This window comes from Meles meles, chromosome 9 (assembly GCF_922984935.1).
Source record: "Meles meles chromosome 9, mMelMel3.1 paternal haplotype, whole genome shotgun sequence".
In the NCBI taxonomy this organism is placed as follows: Eukaryota; Metazoa; Chordata; class Mammalia; order Carnivora; family Mustelidae; genus Meles; species Meles meles.
In genome coordinates, this window is record NC_060074.1 from 93,549,571 (window position 1) to 93,562,508 (window position 12,938).

At 35.7% G+C, this 12,938-nt stretch overlaps 1 protein-coding gene across 2 annotated transcripts in view; it reads right to left on the bottom strand.

Annotated features, from left to right (window-relative positions):
* Positions 1-494: 494 nt before the first annotated feature.
* HNMT (histamine N-methyltransferase) overlaps positions 495-12,938 on the bottom strand; it is a 43,874-nt gene continuing 31,430 nt past the window's right edge. For both annotated transcript variants that reach the window (XM_046017989.1, XM_046017988.1), the window contains exons 4-7: positions 12,252-12,359; positions 11,093-11,223; positions 7,146-7,239; positions 495-1,324 (exon numbers count right to left, since the gene is read on the bottom strand). In XM_046017989.1, coding sequence (XP_045873945.1) covers positions 969-1,324; positions 7,146-7,239; positions 11,093-11,223; positions 12,252-12,359 — 689 coding nt within the window. In that variant the 3' untranslated portion in view covers positions 495-968. The remainder of the gene's footprint in view (positions 1,325-7,145; positions 7,240-11,092; positions 11,224-12,251; positions 12,360-12,938) is intronic.

Sequence of the window (12,938 nt, forward strand, 5' to 3'; positions counted from 1 at the left end):
CGCCCCTGCTCCCTCCCAACTGCAGACAGCCAGGGCCTTTTTAGCTCCCCACCTCATCTTCACCTTTCCTATCCTCTTCCACAAGGCCTCTTCTCTACCTTTAGTTGTGGAGTTTCTTCTGCCTGTCTTTGGGTAGTTTTGTTACTTATGCTGATTTCAGTGTTATCGTGGGACTAGGTGAGCTCAGGGTCCTCTATTCTGCCATTTTTTAAAAGTGAAACTATATTTTTATAATAAAATACCTAAAGATTCTAAAACTTTAAGAAGACCTTTAAAAATGTGTCAGAAACCCAGAAGGGGGAAAAAAAAAAAAAGAAAAAAAAACAAAACCTGAAGATTTGACTGAATAAAATAGAAAAAAACTTCACTGTATCAAAAGCAAACCAAATACTATAAAATCAAAGATAAAAGATAAACAATAAAGAGAAAACAAAGTGGAAGGAAATGGGACATGTGACAAATAATTTTGTAATATCCTAAGGTGCTTATTTTTAGTAATCAATAAAAACAAGTTAGAAACTACTAGAGAAATATGCACAAATATTTCTTCACAGGAGGAAAAAAATAAATAAACATATACTTTTTTCATATATATCAATAAGTATATACTTTTGTAATATTTAAAGAATTCATAGCATATGTTTTATTAATATTTTAGGAAATTCCAGTACAATCAACAAATGAAAAGAATTTTCTTGTCAATAAGTTAGTGAAACTTAGTTGTCTCGTTCTTATAGCGTAGGTGGTATTTAGCCTGATGTGGCCTCTTGATATGGGGAAGGAATGGGATAAGAATAATAGTATCTTATATGATATGCATGGAAATCTGAGAATGTCTTGGGATTTTCTAGATTTTATATATGAGACAATGCTCCATTTATATTGGGATGTGTTTATAATTTTAATACAGAAATAAATGATCAACAGTATTCAAAATATAATTTTGAATATACTTTCATGATTAATAGTTATGACTCAACCACTATGAAACTCAGACTATTATTAAAAAGAACCTTTCCCTCCTTCTTTACACTGAACTCAGACTCTTGCAGATCTTTCATAATTTCTGCTTTGAGATCAGGTGGTGCTGTTGTATTAAAGTTGCAGGTTTCTGTCAAAAAATCACAAAGCAGTTCTCCATTTTCATTGCCATCAATAAAACAATCAGATATGTCCATGGTGGACAGAAGGTCATAACACTCATACTTAATCCCCAGTTTATCCAGCATCTGAGTGAGGTCAGACGATGTGACATACTGACAGAGGTCATCCTGAGGTAAGCGGGATCCATACTTTTTCCACAGCTTGTTCCAGCCACTGATTCCTGTGTGATAAAACAAAGCTCATGCTTTTACTTATTCTTCTTTTCACTTCCCTTCTCTGCCAGGAAGTATACTACATGCTTAGAATAAAGCAGCCAATAAATAAATATTCTTGCCTTTAGGTAGCTTAATTTAATAGGTACGCAGAAGGGGGAAAGTAAGCTAAATATACAAGTAAATAAATCACATATCAGATGGTGCTAAGTAGTAATGAAAAACAAATCAGAACAAGGAATAAGGAGGGTCAAAGGGTTGGACAGGTTGCTGTTTATATAGGGTGGTCACAGAAACTCTTGATAATAATGTGACATTTGAGCAGAGATATGTGAACAAGCCATGTAGATATGAGAGGGAAGATTACCTTAGGTAGAGAAAAGAGCAACTACAAAGGACCTGAGGTGAGAGCATGCTTTTCATTTTAAGAACTGGCCAGGAAACCAGTGAGATCTGAAATCAGTGAGCAAAGGGGAAAGTAGAAGAAGATAAGGTTGGATGAGTGGTGGAGGGAGTGGGTAGGGTACCATATCACATGGAGTGAGATGGGAAGTCACTGTAGTGTTGTCTGAAAGAACTTTCTGGAACATATTCTGTATCTGCATTGTCCAATATGGTAGCCACTAACCATCTGTGGCTAAGGAACATTTGAACTGTGGCTAGTATGACCAAGGAAATGAATTTTAAGTTTTACTTCACTGCAGCTCATTTACATATCAATTTCAGCAGTCAAATGTGGCTTTTATATTGAGCAATACAACATTATAGTGACTTAACCTGATTTATATTTTAATAAGGTTAATTGGTCACACAGATGAGAATAGACTATAGGGCCATAAGAGTGGAAACAGGGAGAACAGTAAAGAGTTTATGACAATAATCTGGGTGACAGATGATGGTAAATTGGAGTAGCTAGCTTTTGGAAGTGATGAGAAGTGGTTGGATTTCTTATATATTATGCTCATAGATACATAGATTTACATAGATACATAGATTTGCCAACAATTTGGATTTTGGGTATGAGTGAAAAAAGAGTCAGTGACCCAATGATTTTGGCCCAAGCACCTGAAAAGAGAGAACTGCCATTATTGGAAATGGGAAGAATGAGGGAGGAACAGTTTTAAATGTATCATCAGGTGTAAAGTTTTGTCCCCAGCTTTAGAAGATGTTTTAGGAATGTCTTTTGTGTTTAATGGATAACCTGGCCCAGTGTAGAAGCTAAGAGATGCAGCCTCTGAGGGAGAGAGACACAGGCTGGAATGTACCTCAGACACTTCATGAATGAGATTTGTTATTTAGTCTCTGAGAACCTCAGTTTTCTGATGCATAAAGTGGAGATAACCGTACATACCTCAAATGCAACTGCAAGTACTAAATGAGATAATTTAAGCGAATTGTTGTGCAATGCTAAGCACATAGCAGATGGGTAATAAGTACTCACAAAATAAATGAACATTATATGGAGTTGGTTTGATAATGTATTTTCACTGGTTGTAATCTTGAGACTATGAAAAAGCAAACTTGCTGTTTGGAAATCTGTAATACTAATACCTCAACAGAAATAAGCATCTATTTGTGGACCCTCTAATACCTGCATATAATAATGGGATGTCACATACCCAATAAATATTTATCAGTTGATACAATGTAAAATTAAGAGGGCCTCTAAAGCCAACTGCCTAAGTATGAAGCCTGGCTTTTCCTCTAACTAGCTTTATGAAGCTTCTCCTCAGTTTTATCACCTGCAAAATGGGATAAATACAGAATTTATAGCATAGAATTGGGGTAAGAGAAAGTAAAGGAACTAAGAACCATGACTGGCAAACGAAGTAAACAAACATTGTTCAAGTATTAGGAAATTAAGTTGGACTTGGCAAAGCAATGTAAGAGAGAACGTGTATTCCAGGATTAATAGTGAAGATTTCAAAGGCTTGAAATTTTGGGTTTCCAAGCCTCTTTTATGGTCTAATGAAGTAATTGACTCTCCAGCATAATACACAAACAATAAATACCCATACAGTTATGCGTATAATTATTGGATGTTCAAAGAGCCCTGGCCCTCATCCATGGATTGGGCTAAAGTCTCCTGATTGAACTCAACAAAAGGGACTAACCAAGGAGAAAAAGGTAAAATTTAAATAGCTTAGATAATTGACATTCATCTAATATTTGAGAAGAGGGAGTAATAACTGCAGGGTATGCTCTAGAAGGTAAAATTGGAATGAAGCAGAAAAAAACAAAACCTCAGTCTAATGGAAAAAAAAATAGGGTCATGAGTCTATATTAAAAAAATCTTTTATTACATAGACAGTGATTATCTGCCCAAATAAGAATATGCCTACAAATAAGGCTTTATAAAAAAAATATTTCAATGGTTGAAAAGAGGCTCTATTATCATTATTATTTTTATTTTTAACCTGACAGAGAAAAAAAATAACCAAACACTGATTGCAGAAATTTTACTGGTGTCAGTGTTGTATGACTTGGTGCCATTTCTGAGCTGAGCAATTATACACTTTCTAACTGATGCATTATCATAATGGCTCTCGGTGGGCACAACATATGGTGTTACTTTTGTTTCCAACATGATATAAACCAGATTTTTTTTCTCATTGTATTAAAAATAACACACTATAATCTGTAAGTCAGGTAAGGAGAGGGATGATCAAAAAAGTGGTGTCTCCTTCTGGCAAAACCCCCTTAACCAGAAAATTTACATTTTAACTAGCAACTCTCAAAACTAATGCCTGGCTACTACATTTGGGGAAAGACATGCTACTATTGATATCATTTTAGTGTGAGGCACTCATTTAAAAAATCCACCTCTTTTGTCCTTATTTCTCTTCCTTTTCATCCCCAAATCAAATCTTTTATCTTTATATAATCAAGAATTTCTGCTTGTTATAATTAAATGAATATTTACTGAGCTGGGCTAGTTCTGTCACTGATACTTACAAACACAGATAAAAGCCCCTCTTCCCTCAAACATGTATTCTAACGGTAAATGCTGTCATTTAATTCTGATTTCAATTTCTTTTTCTTTTCCTAATGAGTTTCATTTGCCTACCCTTCATAGCTTTTCTCTGCCTATTTCAGCGTGGGTTTTAAGCATGTATGTGTGTCTCTGTGAATGTTAATCTTCTTTATTGAGTCTTTTACTCCTGTTTATTAAACCTTCTTCAAGTCTCCAGAACTATGTTCTCTGATTCCATGTCCATCATGTAGTACGTTTTAGCCAAAATATGCTTTTTTTTTAGACACATTCAGAACTAGTAGTTTAGAATGCTATATGCCCCATATGCCTCTGATAAGAAACTTAGCACAGTGTTCCAAGTGTTTACATGCCTCAGTCCTCCATTACATAAGAGCTGCTCCAAAGCAGTGGAAAAGTAATGGAGATAGGAAATCAAAAATTGAACTGGGAGCAGAAGTTTGGGGCAAACGGTGGTTGGCAACCATCAGGAGCATGTAAGCATGACTCCCAGGATCCTCAGCAGTCATGGGGCAAGGGATGAATGATCCAAGTTACTTGAGATAAGGGATCCCATCATTTATCCTGGATTTGCAAGAGTTATGAGTGATCCCCTAAGACTGGGGAATCTGGAGACATTCAGTTTATACTAAATTGACAATTTCAGTTTACTGACAATTTTATTTACCTTTTCCTTTACTGAAAAGGAAACTATATTGAACAAGGTGGCTTATTTTTTATTACATATATTTAATTGATTTCCTTCCTTAATAGCTCTTCTGATAGAGGCAATAAAAGCTGTAACTTTTAGCCTTAGGAGAGAACTGGAAAGTCCAAAATAAAATGCCTAAATTTATCTTCTCCTTTTATTAAGTGGTTCTTTAAGAAGAAATGTACGTATGATATTTTTCTTGTAGCTGCACAACTCTCTTCTAAGAAAAGTGCATATGATGAAGGCTAGGGGTCACTGGAGTCTCTTTAATAATTGGACATTTGTTATTTGTTCTATTCTTATGTGTAGGAGCAATGTTTATGAACAGTGTTTTTCTCTTTGGGATACAGGTCTCCCATGCTGGATACAGTAATGAGAGGGGTTTTTTACTGCATACAGGAAAAAGTTAGCAAAATATTTCCACCATCAAAGTACCTTGACTGAGTAATTTTGACTCGAAATACTTTTTAAGAAAAAGCTAACTGATATTTGAGTCTTTACTATATTTCTTTGATTTTTACCTGTGAATGTATATATACAGAGTACATATGAAAACATATATATGCATAGATGCAATATAATGCAGGTATGATTATCTAGAAATAGCCCTTGAATAAACTAAGACTCACAGATCAAGTTCACACAGCTAGGAAATGCCTCAGCATTCTTGTTGCATGTATCATCATATATTTCGCTGCACCTATTTTGGTCTGAACACTTCTTGATGCCAATATACGATGGGTTATATTAGTGTAATTCAAGAGATAGCTAGCAGAATACTGTATTCATAAGGGTACTTAGCCAGTTCTCAGTTGTTTGTAGACTACTCATGTCACTTTCTAAATCTTGGGCTGGCTTTTCCCTCTTGGTAGAAATATAGAAAACTGCTTTCTGACACTGAAATACTTAACTTCTGAAATATTTAAGAATAAACCAAATATAAATAAGACTGGATCTTCTATTGATATGAAATACATTGTAAAATCTGGATGAATTGTTATTTCTATTGGTAATGCTTTTTCTTTATTATTGATACAGATTATCAAGAATAGACTGTCCTCATTGGTCACAACTAAGTTTTCTTTTGTATTCCTAAATGTAGTATAATGGCTTTACCCAAGTGTCTTAATTTAGATGGAGGTTAATAAGAAGCATCCAGTTTACATGAGCCCTTCTAAATGGGAAGATAGAACTCTCCCACATAGAGTATTTTTAATTAACCAGAGATAAAAATAGTATATCAAAATGTTCTTTAGGGAAGAGGTTGTATGTAGGAACTCTCATTTGCAAAACTCCCACATGATTTCAAACCTAGAATTACAGGCAACAACCCCATTTGCCATCCTTAAAGTCATTCCTCATATTTAAGAACTGATGAATTTTGTGACCTATGGTTTTGAGTATGGGGTCTGGTATAAACTTAGGAAGATAGAGATTGTTGTATATCTAGAATCAATCTGCCTAGCACTGTGTAGACAATCCATGAAGATTACTAAATGAAAGAAGTAATGAATTAATGAACTCAACAATGTCAGTGTCTCATTTATTAACATGTTTACTTCTCTGGTACTTATTATATACTGGAAGCAACATGACATGATCAAATGCCCTCTTTTGAAAATAAGACAGTAATACAAAACAAATGAACAATTTTTGGTAGTTATTTAAGAAAATCTACCATGAACAATATTGATAGGCTCTAGAAATGTAAATTAATCAGATATGAAGGTATCCCAAATATTTAAACCTTTATTTATGTATTAATAAACATCACAGAAGAGAAAGAAACATTCAAGAAACAAAAAGGAGGTAAACAGAAATATTTGCTATTTTTGTCCTTATTAAAAAATTTCCTATTAGTGGTATTTGCTCTACATTGTATAAAAAAGAATTTATATATAGACAACAAAGACAAATTTTACCAAGGGAAAGGAATAAATAGATATTTAATTCCACTAGGGCCCCTGAATTGATAGTTGTTGTGAAGGACTCTCCTAATACTGTGTTAATTAATTGACTACGATTAGAAGCCAAGTCAAGAATTTCATAATGAAGACAAAATATTGCAGCTGACTTCAAACACATATATCCAAGCACATAGGCACTATTACTGTTTTAAAATTCAGGGTGAATGTCAATAATTTACCTGACACAAGAATAATCAGCATCTTAGCATTGGTAGCTAAGAGACTATGGAAGAATTTCAGGGTAGCCGGGATATCTTTTACATAATACAGCATCTAGAAATGAAAGAAAAGAGAAATTAGACACTTTTCTATGTCAAGTTCTTTGTTACTTGGGTTAGATATTCTTTAGAAAGGTTGATTTTCAAGTTGAGAGGTTTTTTGTGGTTTTTTTTCCATTTTATTTTATTTCTTTTCAGTGTTCCAGAATTCATTGTTTATGCACCACACCCAGTGCTCCATGCAGTATGTGCCCTCCATAATACCCACCACCAGACTCCCCTCCCCTCCAAAACCCTCAGTTTGTTTCTCAGAGTCCACTGTCTCTCATGGTCCATCTCCCCCTCCGATTTCCCCCAACTCACTTCTCCTCTCTTATCTCCCAATGTCCTCCATGTTATTCCTTATGCTCCATAAGTAAGTGAAACCATATGATAACTGACTCTCTCTTCTTGACTTATTTCACTCAGCATAATCTCTTCCAGTCCCGTCCATGTTGACTTAAAAAGTTGGGTATTCAGGGGCGCCTGGGTGGCTCAGTGGGTTAAAGCCTCTGCCTTTCGCTCAGGTCATGATCCCGGGGTCCTGGGATCAAGCCCTGCATCGGGCTCTCTGCTTGGCAGGGAGCCTGCTTCCTCCTCTCTCTCTCTCTCTGCCTGCCTGCCTCTCTCCCTACTTGTGATCTCTATCTGTCAAATAAATAAATAAAATCTTTAAAAAAAAAAAAAAAGTTGGGTATTCATCCTTTCTGATGGAGGCATGATACTCCATTGTATATATGGACTGTATCTTCTTCATCCATTCATCTGTTGAAGGGCATCTTGGCTCTTTCCACAGTTCGGTGACTGCGGCCATTGCTGCTATGAACACTGGGGTACAGATGGCCCTTCTTTTCACTACATCAGTATCTTTGGGGTAAATACCCAGTAGTACAAATGCAGGATCATAGGGAACCTCTATTTTTAATTTCTTAAGGAATCTCCACACTGTTTTCCAAAGTGGCTGAACCAACTTGCATTCCCACTAGCAGTGTAAGAGGGCTCCCCTTTCTCCACATCCTCTCCAACACATGTTGTTTACTGTCTTATTAATTTTGGCCATTTTAACTGGCATAAGGTGGTATCTCAATGTGGTTTTGATTTTAATCTTCCTGATTGCTAATGAGAGTTTTACTCAACAAAACACTTCAAGAAGAAGATATTCACAAATGACAATACAGACAAAGGGCTGATATCCGAGATCTATAAAGAACTCTTCAAACTCAACACAAACAAAACAGATAATCTTTTCAAAAAATAGGCAGAAGACATGAACAGACACTTCTCTAAAGAAGCCATGCAAATAGCTAACAGACACATGAAAAAATGTTCACCATCATTAGCCATCAGAGAGATTCAAATCAAAACTACATTAAGTGGTTCCCACCTTACACCAGTTAGAATGGTCAAAATTAACAAGACTATGGTATTTGTTCAATTATAGCCAAACAGTTTTAAATTTACTCTTTCTGGTTTAAATAACAGAGACATTTATAGCTGGAGATACTTCATCTCTGCTCCACATTGGGACATTGATTCTATGCTTGCTCTATATTTTGTGAATTGTAGTTCTGGGAGAAGATGGTGCTGGCACCATAAAAACAGACCCCCTTTCATGGAACTCTGCTTTAAAATTAAGCCCTTTGCACTAGCTTTACCATATGCTCACAGATGCTTTTTTTAAATCACAGAAAATATGGCAATCTCTGATATTGTAAGATTGTCTAGGAAAATGGACTGAATAAAGCATGAGGTTACATGCTTTGTCACAGGGTGCTGAGGGTCAACTCACCCCTTTGTAATAACTCTGGACCATTCTCTGATGAAATGCAGGGAGAGCTCTTTCCACTCAACCCAGGTAGAGCCTAGAATTATATATTGGCAGTGGAAAATTTTCCCCAAAGGCTTTCTTTGCATCCCTGGAATCTACCTCCACAGATACCTACTTCTTATATCTCATCTCCATCTCTCTTGGGCAAGAGGTTAATATTCTATGTAGATGCCTATGATAGAATTTATTACATTAAGCAACACAACTTAAACTTTGCCCCTCTCACATGAATGAATGAAATAAAATGGTGGGGCGTCTGGGTGGCTCAGTGGGTTAAGCCTCTCCTTCAGTCTGGTCATGGTCCCAGGGTCCTGGGATTGAGCCCCGCATCGGGCTCTCTGCTCAGCGGGAACCTGCTTCCCCCTCTCTCTCTGCCTGCCTCTCTGCCTACTTGTGATATCTCTCTCTCTCCCTGTCAAATAAATAAATAAAATCTTTTAAAAAAAAAGAAATAAAATGGAGCTGCACATGGCCTATGCTGCTTTGGGGCCATATTTAGTATCATGTCATTCCATGCTGTTCATGACAGGGATAGATACCCAGATACATAATCCATAAGACAGCTCACAGTCTATGATGTAACCTGGCTAAAAAAGAGGAGGTGGGCCGTAACAGATGCTCTGAAATTTGATCTAATAGATAATGAGATTCTCTGAATTTGACTGTGAACATTAAGCTGAAAGAATGTCATGAGAGTGTTAAGACTATAAGGAACAATGAAGAGACAAAGACATAACATGGGGAAAATGTATGCTAGACAGGGAGGAAGGTAGAGAAATATAACAGTAATGCAGAGGAAGCAGTGTTGCTCTAAGAAAGAAGGAAGATGCAAGGAAATTTTGAGAGAAATAGGAGAATGATCCCTGAAGCTGCAACATTTTATAACAGGTAAAGAATGGGATCCAGAGCACCAGTGGAGGTACTAGGTTTTGATAAAAGGAGGCCTTGTAATAAGATGTAAGAAAGAGATGGTGGGTACAGATGCAGCTGTGTTTATAAATTTGGAGGGTGAAAGATGACTTTCCACTTGATGATTTCTCTTTTTGCTATACAGTGTGAAGTGAGGTCATCAGCTGGGAATGAGTGGTGGTGAAGGAGTTACAGGAAGTATAAGGAGAGAGAGGGAGGTATGAAATAGTTATATGAGGAGGGAGGAGATTAAGTCTAATAGAGAAACACTGTAGGCTTGATGGGTAATTTAAGTACTCCCTTGTAGGTAAATGATTTTGTAAGCTAGGAGAACAGAGGTATAGGATTGCTTGGATATACCAATGTTAGTTTCTTCCTTTGATTTCTTTGATTTCTTAAAGGTTTATTCCTTTGGGATGACTGCACTTGTGGACTGTAGAAAGAGGTCTCTTACTGTTATATTGGTATTTCTAAAATATACATCTTCTAATGGTAGAAAACATCCAAAGTCTATACACCCATATGCTATCCAGAAATATCAGTGATTCTCATAAATCCATCCCTATAACATCTAATAAATGGTCACCCCCTTTCCAAGAAACCCTCTAGTATATTTCTAAGAAATATACTATCAGTGTTGGATCATGGAAATATATTCCTACTGAATGACTGACATAAGTAAACTTTATCAACCTAAAAATGATCTAACCTTCCCCTTCTGTCACATGGACACTAACCAGGTCATCAAAGAAGGGAAAGGAAAGGATTCAGAAAAACTCTGGACATTGGTCCATCCAGACCATTAGAGCTGTGCTAAGATATGTCACACTCTACTCTCCTCAAAACTATCTATGAACTTCCAATCCTACAAAAATTAATTAAGCCAACACTGGAAAAAAAAAATCAGTAACAGAAGGTGTGGAGTATAAAAAAAAAACTGGATTTTTTAATGTTACAGAGAATCTCTCAGTCCTATCAACATCTTTATCTTCAATTTGAATGGATAATGTTCACTTGTAAAATCAGAAATCAGATTTTCATTTTTCTTCTTAAAGGCAGAATATTAGGTATTCTTCATACATATTTCTGGAAAAAAATCTCCTGAGAATATATAACAATAAATATTTCTTACCTGAATCATATGAATAAAGTCCCACTTCTGAAATTCTTTTTTCTCCATGATTCTATTTTGATATTCAGATGATGTCTCCTTATGCCAAGCAAACTTTATGTTCTCGAGGTTTGATGTCTTGGCTACAAGCTCTAAAATACAGAAAAGAGATGGCACACCATCAATTTTAATTGCAAATGTAGAATCCATTTCCATTTCGAATTTTAATGCAATCAATGTTATATACATAACAGATATAAAGCACATTTTTCTTTTTTATGTAGCTCTGGAAGGCCAGAGAGTTCATCCTGATTTTTTTCTAGTATTAAATGAAATTAGGGATGAAAGAAAGAGTCAATAAGAAATAATTATGAGAACCCTGATCAGATATTGGTTGCATTTTATCAGTATTAATGGGAAATCAACTGGTGAATTTTATCAGTGGAAAACAAATGATATGTTTCTGTAACCCAGGAGTCAGCAGACCATGGCCCACGGACCATATCTGGCTCACTACCTATTTCTAGACTGCAAACTAAAAACACATACTATTGCACTTCCTGACTTTATGCCTGTTTTGCATATCTCATGCTGTAGATTTTTAAATGGTTGAAGGAAAAATCAAAAGAATAACATTTCATGAAATGTGAAAATGATATAAAAATCAAACTTAGTGTTTATAAATAAAGTTTTATTGGAACATATGAACACTCAGTTTGTCAGCATCACTGTGACTGCCTTGGTGCTATAGTAGGAGAGTTGACTAATTGTGAGAGAGATCATGTGACCTAAAAATATTTAGAGTGTGTATTTTTTCAGAGAGGTTTGCTGACTCCCACTATATATAATCCATTAAACACAAACCGTTTAAGAGCAAGGATTCTGTTTAAATATTTCTGAATGAATTAATGATTCTGTCTCTAAGAATAAACATCAAAAATAATAGTTGATCACCAGGGAATAGAAGAATCAGTACAAAAAGAAATCTAATTATTCATTGTTCATATTTCTGAGGTGTTAGTCATGTCTTCCAAGAAAACAAATTAAATATGTTCTTTTCCCAATAAGCTTACAAAGAACATACCACAGTAACTATGTTGTTAATGAGTGAGGGGACAAATTTGGGATGTTAAGCCTTTCAGGATAGGATTTGACATAGAGCACCATAGGTTACAGATACCTTTGTACTTGGCAATTTGCTCAGCACTTGGCTCAACAACTTCATTGTTGATATGAATTCCTGGATGTTGAATCTGCACTTTGGAAAGAATCTGAAGATCAATTTCACCTAGAAGACAAGCATATGGAACATGTAATGTAAGTCCAGTAAGAAATGATGAAGATAAATTTGATGTAGTGTATTATCTGTTTTACTTGTACTAGGAAAACCCAACATAAGTAAAGAATAATGTTCAACTGTTGCCCTGCCACATTGTCTGATGCAGAACAGCTAGGTTATAAGTAGGTATAATAATACGACTTAAGGAGGGCTATGATTTTTATTCCTTCTTTCATACATATAACTTTTATTTATCATCTATTACCACATTTTTTATTAAAGATTTTATTTATTTATTTGACAGAGAGGGATCACAAGTAGGCAGAGAGGCAGGTGGAGGGGTGGGGGGAAAGCAGGCTCCCTGCTGAGTGAGAGCCTGATGTGGGACTGGATCCCAGGATGCTGAGATCATGATCCAAACCAAAGGTAGAGGCTTAACCCACTGAACCACCCAGGTGCCCTATTACCATATTATGTTAAATCTAAGATGCCATCAATTATAAGACTCAGTCAACTCTTCTTTTTGTGTCACTAGATCAGAAAAACACTGTTGATTATAATTTTAAGATTCTGTCAACTGAAAGATGT